The following is a 14,079-nucleotide window of genomic DNA, read 5'->3' on the forward strand; positions in this document are numbered from 1 at the left end:
ATATATATATATATATATATATATATATATATATATATATATATATATTTGTTCACAAAAATATGACTTATAAAATATAATTTTTATAGATAGTTTCTATTTTCATAGTTATTTATAGTACAACATTGGAACTGCTTAGCTGTAATTTCTTTTTTCTTTTTTTGGTACTGGGGATTGAACCCAGGGGCACTCAATCACTGAGCCACATCCCAAGCCCTTTTTGTATTTTATTTAGAGACAGAGCCTCACTAAGTTGCTTAGGGCCTCATTAAGTTGCTGAGCTGGCTTTGAACTCATGATTCTCCTGACTAGGCCTCCTGAGCTGCTGGAATTATAAGCATGCCCCACCACCCAGGTTAATTTCAAATGATTCCTTTGAATTTTACTATACAAACAGATTCTTGAGAGCATATTATCAAAATCACTCATTTTGTTGTTGGGGAATCTGTATCCCAAAGAAGGAAAATGGCTTTTCTAAGAATATTGCATGAAGTCAAAGAAATATCTAAAATCAGAATGCAGGCCTCCCAACTCTTAATTTAGTTTTTTTTTTCCATGTTATCACATTAATTTTTTATATCAAGTCCATACTTCTCACTCAAATTTAAGAATTTAAGTTAAAATTTCTTACATGTTTAAGCTAATCCTAGATTTTGAAAAATGCTGTCACACATACATGCACATCATTAAAATCTCTCAAAAATCAAAATTGTCTCACTTTTAAAAGTCCTTTTTTAATTTTACAATTTGTACTGTCATAATCAGTATTCCAAATACTTTTGCTTCTCAATAAATTTGGATTTTACTATTTATAAATCCATCCAATACAGCAAAACACTCAAGAAAGGGCACATATAATGAGCCAGTTTTCATCACATCAATGAGGCAAATTTACTTTCTGCCAATATTGGCAGAGAGGGCCATGAAATGTTTCCTTGCTTCATGCAGTTTTATATACCTAGGTTTCTACTCACAATAGTTTGTAGCTACTAAAAATATAGATCATTCTGTCATGCAACGAGAACATCACACTAAATTCTTTAGAAAGGCAATTTCAACATTTTACACTTTAAAAAAAATCTAGCATTTTCATGCTGATAAAATCACTCTATTTTCTAGAAACTGTAGTAGCTTTAGTATACTATTTTTCACTGTGAAGTGACTTTTTCAAGGCTGTTTTTACACTCCAGCAGACAGATTGATGAAAAATGAAAAATCTTATCAATCTTCCACATGTTTTACTAATGAGTGTTTCCAAATATAACCAGATGTTTGGCAGTATGCAGTTTAAATGTCTACCTGACAAACTTTTTATACCTTCAGTACAGATAGCTGGAGTCATATTGACCCAATCTAATCCTTTTGGTTTTATGAAGGTGATCTCAAGAGGTTTATTGTATTGAATTTTAGGTATATATGTATGTATGTATGTATATATTTGAGGCAGGGTATTGCTGTGTTGTCCAGGCTGGCCTTGAGCTCTTGGACTCAAGTGATCCTCCCACCTCCAAGCAGCATGCTTTATCACGTCCAGCTTAAGAAGTTTATTGACACTCTTAAACCAAAGGCCAAAATCACTCAAAACAGATATGGCTCAAAGTGGCAAACACAAGGCCTAATATGAGCTGTCTATGTCTGGTCTAATAAATGGGAAGAGGAGCATTATTAGTAAAAATGGCTTATAATATATTCTCAAATAAACACAGCTCATTAGATTCCCTGCTTACAGTCTCATACTTAAATTGTTACCTAAGAGTATAAGGGAACTCATTTGCTAATACAGTGAAGAAAACATATTGCCTATTCTCATTAAATAATACAATCTACTTCTGCAAATGATTCGTATCTATAAATAAATATTTTAACTATTCACTTCAGAGGAAGGTTATTATTGGGGAATTATATTTAAAAGGTGAACTTTCCATGAAAGACTTCATAATAGACTCCTATGAAGCCTCTTTTGCTAATGAATATCTTATGCTAATTAGGAACAACAATGATGCTCCTGATTCACCATCAATAGAGTGGGAGTTTATGTTCTTTACATATTCACCCAATCCATCTTAGTGACTAAGACTTTTTAGATGTCTGGCTGTTAGGAACACTGGCAGTGATAACACTACCTTGTACACATAAGAACTGAACTTACCACACTGGCCTCACCAAATCATGTGCTAATTAGGATACTGTTAATGAAGTCATGGAAACAGAAGTTAACCTGGATGCTAGAATGAACTAATTATTCCCATAAGTGTGAGGAAATAAATCACAGATTAAATTATCCAAACTCTGTCACAAACGGTATCCCAGAACAGATACAATCAAGGAGAAAGTTATGCCTATTTATGTTATCCACATTTTTATGAGCAATATTTCTACTTAAGGAATGACTGACAAACTATGATCTTTCAAATTATGGGCATTTTGTAGACATTTTATTTTAAATGAGTGAAATAAGCCTGTTGATTTAAAAAAATGATGCTATTTGTTGGTGATGATAAAATTAAGTTTTCACAAGAAAATTATAATTTTTCAACTTATATCTGCCACTGAGCACTTGACAGCTTACAAATACTCAATTATATTCATGATGAAATTGCTAATGATATTAACAATTTTTTTTTCATATTGTATAATTAAACATGCAAGCATTTGGGAAGATCAATACAGGCAGTTAGCCAATATTTTCCAACTGACAAATGCATAAAGTGAAAATTCATGCATAAGCAAAACATCTAATTCCAGCACAAGATAGACCAATGCATTTTAATATTACTAATTATACAGAATTTCATTGATATGTCTTTAGATTTCATTTCTTTAGTTTTGGTATATCAAAGAATATGCACAATAGTTTGGGATATCTACAAAAAGTCTCCCTTTCCAACTATCTATATGTGAGAAACTAGATTTTATTCAATATACTAGAATTAAAACATCATATGACAACAATTAAATGCAGAAGCAGATATGAGAACCCAGCTGTTTTCCATTAAACAAGATAAATTAAAGAACTCTGCAAAGAAATAAAATGGTTACATCTCTCAAATTTTGTTTTAGAAAATATAAATATTTTTCATCAAAATTTATTTATTATATTAACATGTAATCATTTCATTATTTTTGAAATAAATTAGTATATATTTAATTATTTTGTTTTAATTTCTACTGTTAAATATTGAATAATATACTCTATCTGATAAACAAAAGCTTTTTGGAGTGCTCAATATTTAAGATTATAACAGTTTCTAAGACTAAAAAGTTTAAGAACCAGGACTGGGGTTATGACTCAACAGTAGAACGCTTGCCTAGCATGTGTGAGGTGCTAGGTTTGATTCCTCAACACCACACAAAAATAAATACATAAAATAAAGATATTGTATCCAACTACAACTGAAACAAAATATTTTAAAAAGTTTAAGAATCACTGTTATATGCTCCTCCTAATGTCATAGAAATTCATTTTGAGAAATTTACCTCATCTTCTCTAGGGTTTGGATCATGTTGCTGTGATGGTTCTATTTGTACTTCTGCCTGAATTGAATGAAATACTTCATCATTGTCTGATGATTCATCTTCTTTGTCCTTTGAAACAAAAAGTAGCATAAATATTTTAATTTTTGTTAAAATACAAACAAAAGTAACAACTGCATCATCATAATATACAGTTGAAAAGATTAATTTCCAAATTTTAAAAATGATTTAAACCAGTAGTTTCTAAGAGTTTTGAATTAGGATCTCACTTAAAATCTGAGGAATGCTACAAATTGTCCATAGAAAACTGCATATAGAAACAGATTTGCATATGTTTTCAGGGGGATTGCTAACCTACTGAAGCTCATCTGTGGGATCCAGATTAAGAATTTCTGCTCTAAGCCTTGATTAACTCATAATCCTCAATAAAGCTTTGCATTTACTAAACTGTTAGAAACTCCAACGTTTGGTCATTTTGAGTAATGAAAGATCTATCTGTGGTATAAAGGTGTTAAAGTTCCTCCCTAATTGATCTCCAAGAATTCAGGATATTTTTTTTTTCTTTTAGGTCAATCAGTATTATCCCTTCAAGTCAAAGAGGGTAATGAACACATGTTTTGTGTGTGTGTGTGTTTGTGTGTGTGTATGTGTGTGTGTGTGCGTGTGCATGTGTGTGTGTGTGTGTGTGTGTGTGTGTGTTTTCTGATGGTGAGCCGAAGCATCTACAAATGCCTCTAAATTTTAAACTAAATTTCAGGTATTTCAAAAGACCTATGACTTCAAGTATAGGTAGTTTCAATACTTTTCTTTTGTGATTTATTAAGGATCATACAAAAAGATTTGAATGATTGTTCAAGATGCTAGGGTCATGGGATTGGTATCTATTATTTATTAACTTTTCCTTCTATTATAAAATGGCTTCTCACATATATATGAAAACAATATATGACAATAAGTATGTGCTATGTTGGTGATACCCGACTTTTGAGAGATAAATAAAGGTGTGTTTTTTTCCCACTAATGAAAGCCCATTATATCTTCAGTGGTTAACAGCGTTCATTGAAAATATTAGCATGTTAGAGGCTTTAATTTCTGGGAAATATCACCATTCCAGACTCATACTTTTCCTTCTCCATCTGCTTTCTTTCTCTTTATATTCTAGGAGTTAGAAGGCCCCATTTTGGCCTTTCTTTTGCTGCTTTTACTTTTTTTTCATGCTAAACATGCCAGGGAATTAGCATTTGTTCAATAGATTCCATGTGCACAAACCTAAAGAATTCTTATGTAGATATTCAGACAAGGTTCATTTGTAATTACCACATGAATTGTTATTAGGTAAGTGGAAGTGGATAACAGTGTTTAATTTAGTATCATCACAGTAATTCTTTTACATAAATGGGGAAAATAGAAAGTATTAGAAAACAACTGTTTTTCTAATCTTGTCTAAAATCATTAATTTGCTTATCAAGCTCACAAACTATTATCATTAAAGTTGCCAAATTAAATTCAACAGCTCCATCAAATTGCATTCATTTAAATTATAAGCTTTTGAAAGAATGAAGATTTATTCTTAAATAAGAGATGTTAACACAATGTATTGCATATTTCAAAAGGGTGCAGAGACCAAGTTATAACTTGTTTCATGGTCTGTGCAGTTATACCATTGATTAATTTTGCAAAATGGGTGGTAATTCTTTTTAAACAAGTCATAAACCTGGTAAATACTGTCTACAAAATGTTTGGGAAACTACTTTTCCTTCTCATTATAATATGTACAAAATTTGTATTCATTTATTCACACAGTCTAGCATTCCACAGCAAGAAAGAACAAATAAAATAACTTCAGGGATAGAGAAATATAAAACACGTATCTTTGAAATTTAAATTACGAAAGTAATGTTTAAATATCAAAATATGCATATAGTATCTCTTTACTGGTTAAGGGGATACTAATTAGAAAACAAATAATTATATTTTATTTGGTTTTACAGAGGAAAAAAAATCAAACATCAGAATTTTTCAGTCAGTTAAAAATGCCAAGCACTCTTACATTTTCAACTTGTCTCAATTCCTCCTCATGCTGATTAAAGATGTCCTCCCATCTGCGTTGGCGCCTTTGCCTGCAAGCTTCTAAATCTGAGAGTTCAATTTCTTCATGTTTCCGTGATGACTTTATCCTAAACCTCTTTGGTGACAGTCTTTTTGCCAGAGCTTGTCTTAGACTAGAAACTTTTGATTTTTTCTTCCGAGCCTGTTCTGGTTGAGAGTAAAACATGTTTGATGACAAGTTTTCCATCAGGGTTTGCAGCAGACCAAGTGGCTTTGAATTATCTGAGTTTGGTGCTCGGAGCAAGTCTCTTGATAGTCCTTCTATCAGTGCTTGAACTGAGTCAACTGCCTGTGAGGGCTCTAGTGCCCAGCCCTGTGCCTGAGAGGACCCTTCATTTTGCTCTCCTATTGGAACGAGCACCTGAGTATCCAAATGTAGTGGCAACAGTACATGGTGGTTCTGTGACAGTAGAGGCAGGAACACCTGGGCATGTACTCTCAATGACTCAGGTTCCTCCCCCTCTGCCTCTGCCTGTGCAGGCTCAGCAGCCTGTTCCTGTACTTCTGGCTGTTCAGGTGCCTGGTTTTGCTCCAGATGCTGTTCAGGGACCTGATTCTGCCTCTGCTGTTGTCCAGCAGCCTGGCCCTGCCTTTGCTGTTGTTCAGGAACCTGATTGTGCCCATGAAATTCCTCTGGCACCTGATCTAGATCTTGAGGCTGTTCTGATGCCTGGCTCTGGATGTGGGCCTGAGTCTGCTGCTCTTTGGGTTCTGGGGTGTGAACCTGTAGAGGCTTAGGAACCTCATCCTGAGCCTGTAGTGGCATGACCACCCGGACTGCCCTCCGAAGTCTTGGAGGTGCCTTCATCTGCATGTGCAAAGGCTTAGATGACTTAGACTTAACTTGAGCCTGTAGTGGCATAAACACCTGAGCTGCCCCATGTAGTCGTTGAGGTGCCTGAGCCTGCCCTTGTGGAGGCCTACGTGTGTTGTCCTGAGCCGGTAGTGGCGTAAATACCCTGGCTGCTCCCTGTAGTTGCTGAAGTGCCTGGATCTGTGGCTCCTCTTGATCAGGTAACCACCTTGGCTGAGAAGGTTCTCCATGCAGGACTCTAAGTGGTCTGCATCTGCTGCTGGTTGGCAATCTCAGAAGCTCATGAGTACAAGAGGGCCCTCTGAAATAAACAAATGATTGCCACACAATTCGAAACTTTAGTGGAATGGAGTCATTCAAGGAACTATTATTTTAAAATATATTTTCTATGAAAATAAATATTTTCAGTAAATCTTTGTGGAATCATTCTTGTAACATCTGAACTATCTTTTTGCAAACATTTATAATGCTTAATGTATTAAATTATTAGTGGAGTCTGATAATATACTTTAAAAATATCTTTTAATTATACATGTACAAAATATCTTTATTTTGTTTATTTATTTTTATGTGGTCCTGAGGATGGAACCCAGTGCCTTACATGTGCAAGGCAAGTGCTCTGCCATTGACCACAACCCCAGCCCTGATAATATACTTGATTATTCTATTACCACTTATTAAGGTGTCATTGAGTAGTCATGAAAATTCTCAACATTTCCACTCAATATCTCATTGAAACAGAGATCTGGCATATAGTTGTTCTGAGTAAAAGGCAACAGTATGGAATCAATTGCCATGTGTAAATTGCTACCATAAAATATATATGCAATTTGTTTAACACACCTGAATCTTCTCATGGTGTACTGTTCCTTAATAGCTTCTTCTCTTTCAAAGACCAGAGGTATCCCTTTTTTATGAAAGAGAAAGAAATAATGTATAAACACTCAGTGAAATGCATTTAATTTAATCCACCTTAGTTACTGTGTATACTCTAAATGCTCAGGATATAGAATTTACAGAGGCAAGAAGGCACTGAAGAAAGTAGGCCTTCATAAACACTTGCTTGGTACTTTATACAATATTCTATCAGGCCCACTTTTACAATATAGTACTGCTATTACAGGCAGATTAATTTTTCTGGACATAGGAAAGAAAATTTGGCTACACAATTGCTACAATTCTAGGAAAAGAAGCAAGAATGGGGCAATAAAAGAATGAGACAAGAGAAGCTCTAGATGGTTGGTGGGCATAGCTTCCAGCTATATGATCTATATGTAAAACTTTGTGGCTCAGGATTAACATTTGGTCTTTATAAGAAGAAGATAAAACCTTCATTTTGGGTTTTATACTTAATACATTTAAAATATTCATTTTTTCTATAAGTTTTGCTGTCACTACTGAACTATAGAAGCTTATCATCAAGAGCTTTGCTTTGGATTTCCTATATTAAAATATTGGGGACACTATGTTTACATTTTTCAGGGTAACCTCTATCTAATTGGGACTTTTCCTATAGGTAATGTTCTGGACATTTTGCAACTCCAGATATTAGGAAGTTATCAAATAGACTTATGGTTTTTCTGCACTCATTTGGGATTGGTTGGCCTCTGTAATGCTGGTCCAACGATTTCATCACTAGAAGCATAAATAATCTGGCTGCTCCTTACTTGAAAACAGGATACTTATAGTTATGCAGATAGAACAGCACCACTATGATAAATCCTGGAGTTGATCTGAGGACACCTGCTATCATTGTAGTTTCTCCATTTCAACTCCATTGTTTCCTTGGACCTAGCCTGTGGTATCTGAAAGTAAATGTAGAATGTGCCACAAAACAAAGTTAGAGCTTCCAGACTAGTTTCTCCTAGGACTGGTGGAAAGCCATCTTGTCATTTTGAACATCAATAGATAGAATTTTGCTTCTGTTAGTATAAATTAATTCCTTTAATTATATCTCATAGTTGGAGATAAGTACATAACATGAGCTTTATGTGATATACAAACATTACTTCAAATTGGCAGTTAATAAATGATTAAGTACAAACCTATTTATCTCCATAGAGTCAATTAAAATATCTTTATTAGGGCTTTACTTAAAATGACATTATCACATGATGAAATTCTATTTGAGACTTTCAATGTCTTCATAAATACAAATGCTTGCCAGATATAACTAGGAGCAATGAATAATCTCATATATAAACACTCAGGCAAAAGTTAACCATTAGAATAAATTGTTGGAGAAACTAAATATTGAAGGCCTCAGACCTTTTATTTTCAACCTAATTTTTTCCTAAAACCAGTAAATTCTGATATCATCTGAATATTCATTTCAGTGAAATGAAACCTCATAGATTATACCTTTTTTCTGTCTCTTTTTAATGATTCCAGTAAGATGTTTTGTTAATGACTCAACAACATGGCGTTCATTTTTTATGTTCTGAACAAATGGGTGGTGAAGCATGTTTGCAGAAGTAGGGCGAAACAGGAAGTTTTTTATCATGCACTTTTCCATGAAATTGTGGAACTTGCGGGACCTAAAATAAATGAATAAAAGGAAAGAAAGAGCATTTTTAGGCTTGCCATACCTCTATCCACCCCCAACCCCATCCATGCCTCTCTGAAAGTCATTTTTTTATAAGAGTTGTCTCTAGTTATCATAGTCCTTTCAATCAGCCAATATCCTGCAGTTTAAAAATATACATTATAAAATGAGGTCATTTAAACCTCAGAAAAAGAAAGTATTTTCTACCCAAATAATAGTAAATATTTCAATGGCTTCAGAAGCATGCACATAGTAAAAACACATGTGGTATTCTGGCAATTAAATGGTTAATGTGTGTGTATGTATGTGTGTGTGTGTGTGTGTGTGTGTGTGTGTGTGTATATAGTCTGTGAGACTAGATTGGTCATCCTACAATAGTCATCCACTGAAGCCAGAATATTTAACTTACTATATGAAATTTTAGCTGCAGAAGCATGGATATAATGATACAATAAGAGGGTGCTAACTAACCAGGACTAACTGATCTTATAAAATGGCCCACTGAAAGGATATTGCCAGAAAGCCTGAATCTGTAGAAAGGGTTAAATTGAATTACAAGGAAGAATGTCAATAATCAAATCATAGTTACCATTTCAATCAGGAAAAGTAATAAATACTGAAAATAAAGCAAGAGCTTAAGGTACTAGGTCAACAGCTTCAGAGAGAATTTCCAAGTTTAGCTGTCCAGTACCACTCTGAAGGAACAAGTCCTCTGCTGTAGATCTATAATTCCTCTTTTGTTTCATGGGCCAACCAAAAGGGCTGTATATCACAGTCACTCACTGCCTAAATAGGCACAGTGAGAAACTTCACAAATGGTTAGCATTTGGGGAAACAAATGAAAAATGCCCATTAATGACAGAACAGTAGTGTGATCATCATATTCTGAAGGATATTATTTATTTCTAGCTGGCTGGCTATCTCTTTGGTGAAACAGGATTGATAGAATGAATAAAAACTTTGCTATATAAAAATATTGAGTCAATGTATTTAGAAGATTAACACATTTATCTTTACCATCCACTGGATTTGACAGTGGGAGCAGATTCCCGCAAAATAACGAAGAGGGCTTCCAAAGGCTGAAGGTTACACAGAGCTGCAAAGGGAAACAGATAGGTTTAGAAAGAATAAAGAGGGTAACAACAAAGCCCACTCTTCATTTGGGAGGGGATTCTCAGAGTTCTTTCACATATCCTGTTAGGCATTAAGGGATGAGTACATACAAAAAAATTAAAGGTAGTGTCATTGTAACACATTGTATTATATAAGATTCCAAAATTTCATATTACTGGGTGTGACAAATAATAAGTTCAATTAGATAAGAATTTTGAAATGTGTGGTTGATCTACATTAGAAAAGTTAATTAAAAGTAGAGATAAATACAATCCCTTGTTTCCTCAATGTAGGTATTTATAGTCGGAAAAGTAGAATATGTAGTTAAAGAATGAAACTGTCTGGTATGTAGTAGGTATTTAATAAATGTTAACTATTAATATTATGATAAAAACTTTATCTGGCAATTCATATCTGTGCCAAATTACTGGACTCTCATTCTTTTTCATACACATGGCATATAAAGAAAAGCCTATTTCGATATGAGCTATATAAATTAATTACCTCATTGGTTTGGGAATTCTGGGTTTTTCCATAAGTGTCAAAATATGTGTATCACTTCACTTATTTCCTCTTGTGTTTTGATTAAAGGAAGCTGGCAGTGCAAAACTTCCCCAACAGAGACCATTAATGTAAATGTCATCTAACACTACAAGCATGTCATTCATGAGAGGACAGTTTGATATGAACAATTCTTAATAGAATCATCCTTCCTCTCCCAAAATGCATTCCTTAGAAAACCTACAGTGTCAAACAGACCTCTCAGTAGTAGGGAAAAAACCCCTCACTAGAATTATTTTACTAGGGTGATATAAAGACAATTGTTCAAAGTTCAAGCTTTGTTCTCAATTACACGAGTATAAATAAATAGAAGGTTCAGGCTTATAATTGAGGGCAGAATTAGCACCAAGCCCAAAATATCAGGGTCATATTTGGCTCTTTTAATTCCTTTACTGTGTCCAATCAGTCACCCAATCCTGTCCTTTAAACATATTATGAGTTTGTACAATATTAAACAGTTGTCATTTATTAACATTTGAGCAACATTCAGTCAACTGACAACATCTTCAGAGGTCAAGAGTTAGCACATAGGGCAGGCAAGCCTTTTTTCCAATGGAAACAAAAAAGTCACAAAAGAATGGAGCATAGGGTGGGTAAAAGAGCTATGTCAACAGCAGCTGTGCATGGTTTCCTATGTGGCCTAATTTTAGGAATGTCAGTAAGTCCCCCCTCCCCCGCCAGCACATATCTCATAACACTGCTTAAATGTTCACCATTTTAGAGGCCCATTCCTTTGAAATAGCAAACCTTCTTTTAAAAACACGTCTCTTACGGGGTTGGGCACATATTAAACTGAGCTTAGTTTAAATTAGGTTAAATAATGCAGTTTATTCCTAACATGTTGAGATCTGAAGACTTCTGAATACTGAAGAAATGAGCCTCTTGAAGGGTCAGAGGTAAATTTGAATCATGAGGTGTTCAGGAAAAGATTGACATAGGGCGTGCGGGAGGGACACAGCAAGGAATAGAAGTCAGACACTAAACAAGTATGATTGAAAATATTAAGAATGATTTCTACAATATCAAGAAAAATGCTAAAATTGGGAAAGATACAGTGGGAGATTAAGGTAAATTTGCTGATGTAGACTTGACAAGAAAGGGAAGATAACCCTAACCTGATTCTCTTTCAGGAAAAGATGTACATTTATAATAATAAGAAGAATATATCTTCAACATTAGTTGACTACTAGCAATATTCTGGCCTTGGTTTAAAGGCCCCAATATTGTTTGAATTGCTACCCAGAACCTAAGGACTGAAGGTAGTCCTGGTATGCAAGAGTCCAGTTCTTCTCTTCACTAAAGGTCTTCATAGAATCTTTTCATTGAGAATTTATTCTTACTCTTATTTCTCTGGGAAAGACTTACCAAAGAACAGAGGGAAATCATTTTGTTATCAGATAACTGTTGCGTTACATAGCCATTCCTTCTGAAATTATTATTATCAGAACTTGGAGGATTGCTACAATTAAATTCATGAAAATCACTTTCATGCAAAGTTAATGCTCCAGGCAGTAAAGGAGGGTGATGAAAGAAAAATTTTAGTGGAGTGCCTATCTAGAGTTGCTCATGATCAAAGATCCAACACTACACATATTTATCCAGGCATAGTGACCTTATTTTCTGTCCCTGTGGGTTATGAATCTTCTGGTCCTCACTGGTCTTTTGCAAGAAGCTTTCCATTTGCATATTCTATGCAAGACTTCTCTGTACTCCCTCTGTAAGTTTGCTCATTGCTTTTTCCCAATGATTTAATATTTAAGTCAAAAATATTTCATTTTCTTTCTCAAAATGAAATAATTTTTGAAGAGTAATCAGAAACAATGGGAAAAAAGATGCAGACATGTCTCTTGCATGGCTATTTGATACAGTTATGTATCCTAACCAAATTCATGCAATACTTATATGAAATGTGATACGCTGCATTTAAGGAGAGAGAAAGGTACAGGGTGAAGAGAGATTGAAGAGGAGGAGGAAGTATAAGAGAAGAGGGAGTAGGAAAAGCAGTCTGATGCTTCACAACCTAACATAATCTAAGCATGTTTTCCAAACAGAAATCATTAGGGGATGATGAGGAATAAGTTGCATCTCTACAGTTTCAATTTTATATATGTGCCATATGTAAGTTTTTCATTTTAATATTTTCCAACATTAATATTTTTAAAAAAATTTTGGACACCTTTATTAATTTTATTTATTTTTTAATGTGGTGCTGAGGATTGAACCCACTGCCTCACATGTGCTAGGTAAGCACTCTACCACTGAGCCACAACCCAAGCCCCCTCCATCATTAATTTTTTATTCATCCAACTTAGGTACTTTGCAGTTTGGAGGTCATTAAAACAGAAACAGTAGGAAACAGATCTTCACAACTGTCCTAGCTTTTATTCAGCCCCTTTTTGGTATTCCAAGGAATATCAGAAATTCAAAAATTATGTTACCACTATTTCTACTTGAAACTCCCATTGGCCTTGAAACACAATGTTAATCCAAATTTATTAAGCTTGGCAGGTAGATGCTGTGCAGATGGAGCATGTAGGAATGTGGGAGCATATTAGATCTGCTTGGAGAGGAGGAAGCAAAGCCCCTACCCCACACATCCCTGAAGGCATTCCTCACTCCTGTCACAACAATACCAGGAATGCATTATCATTTATACCTTTGGATTTAAATACTGAGGACAGCAAATGTTATGGAGCCATGCACTAGATGAATATCAATCATTTACACTCAAGTTCACATTTCACTTTCCTACCAGAAACAGTGCCTTGAGAGGATGGCATGTCACTAAGTAATTTAAATGATGGGGAGGTGCGGAATATAAGATGAAATTATCAAGGGTTTTGGGGTAGCTGAAGGGAGGAAATAAGTGAGTTGAATTGCTTCCAAAGGGGAAAAATACTTAATTCCCAATATTGTTGAGGATTGGTTCAATTTCAATGATCCACTGGTGGATTTTTTCAACTATCCTAGCCTTTAGCAGTAGTAGAGTGTAACCATAAACATTCTAGAACCTAAATATTCCATCAGTAAATATAGATTGGGATGCCTTTGTTTTGGGTTGCTCAGGACAGTCAGAACCAAATACTGTGAGGCTACACTGAAACAGCACTCAGTCAGCCTAAATAAGGTATAAGAAAGAAAATCACAAGCTAGTTTTATGTATTCAAATTCAGCAATTATGACAAAAGCATTTAGTAATCACTGAAAAGGCTACCATTAATAGTTTGGCATGTAGTGTGACACCTGTGTGTTCAGTAAACCTGAATAGTACAAGTGGCAGTATCATCTTCTTCCAGAGAATCAAGTTTGTACAGTATGTTTCCCTAGCCTTTAACAAATATCAAACATTTTTACTCACGTGGAGCACCTTCAGCCATTTCAATAGCAGTGATTCCAACAGACCATACATCACTCTGCAAAAGAAAAGATGACAAAAAATATGTAACATAAAATGGGAAATTGG

At 34.6% G+C, this 14,079-nt stretch overlaps 1 protein-coding gene across 1 annotated transcript in view; it reads right to left on the reverse strand.

Annotated features, from left to right (window-relative positions):
- Nrk (Nik related kinase) overlaps positions 1-14,079 on the reverse strand; it is a 126,444-nt gene that overhangs the window by 36,802 nt on the left and 75,563 nt on the right. The window contains exons 9-15 of the mRNA XM_048796871.1: positions 13,975-14,029; positions 9,960-10,038; positions 8,759-8,934; positions 7,241-7,304; positions 5,525-6,698; positions 3,464-3,585; positions 2,078-2,110 (exon numbers count right to left, since the gene is read on the reverse strand). Of these exons, the coding sequence (XP_048652828.1) occupies positions 2,078-2,110; positions 3,464-3,585; positions 5,525-6,698; positions 7,241-7,304; positions 8,759-8,934; positions 9,960-10,038; positions 13,975-14,029 (1,703 nt within the window). The remainder of the gene's footprint in view (positions 1-2,077; positions 2,111-3,463; positions 3,586-5,524; positions 6,699-7,240; positions 7,305-8,758; positions 8,935-9,959; positions 10,039-13,974; positions 14,030-14,079) is intronic.

The sequence above is a fragment of the Marmota marmota genome, unplaced genomic scaffold (genome assembly GCF_001458135.2).
Source record: "Marmota marmota marmota unplaced genomic scaffold, marMar, whole genome shotgun sequence".
NCBI lineage: Eukaryota > Metazoa > Chordata > Mammalia > Rodentia > Sciuridae > Marmota > Marmota marmota.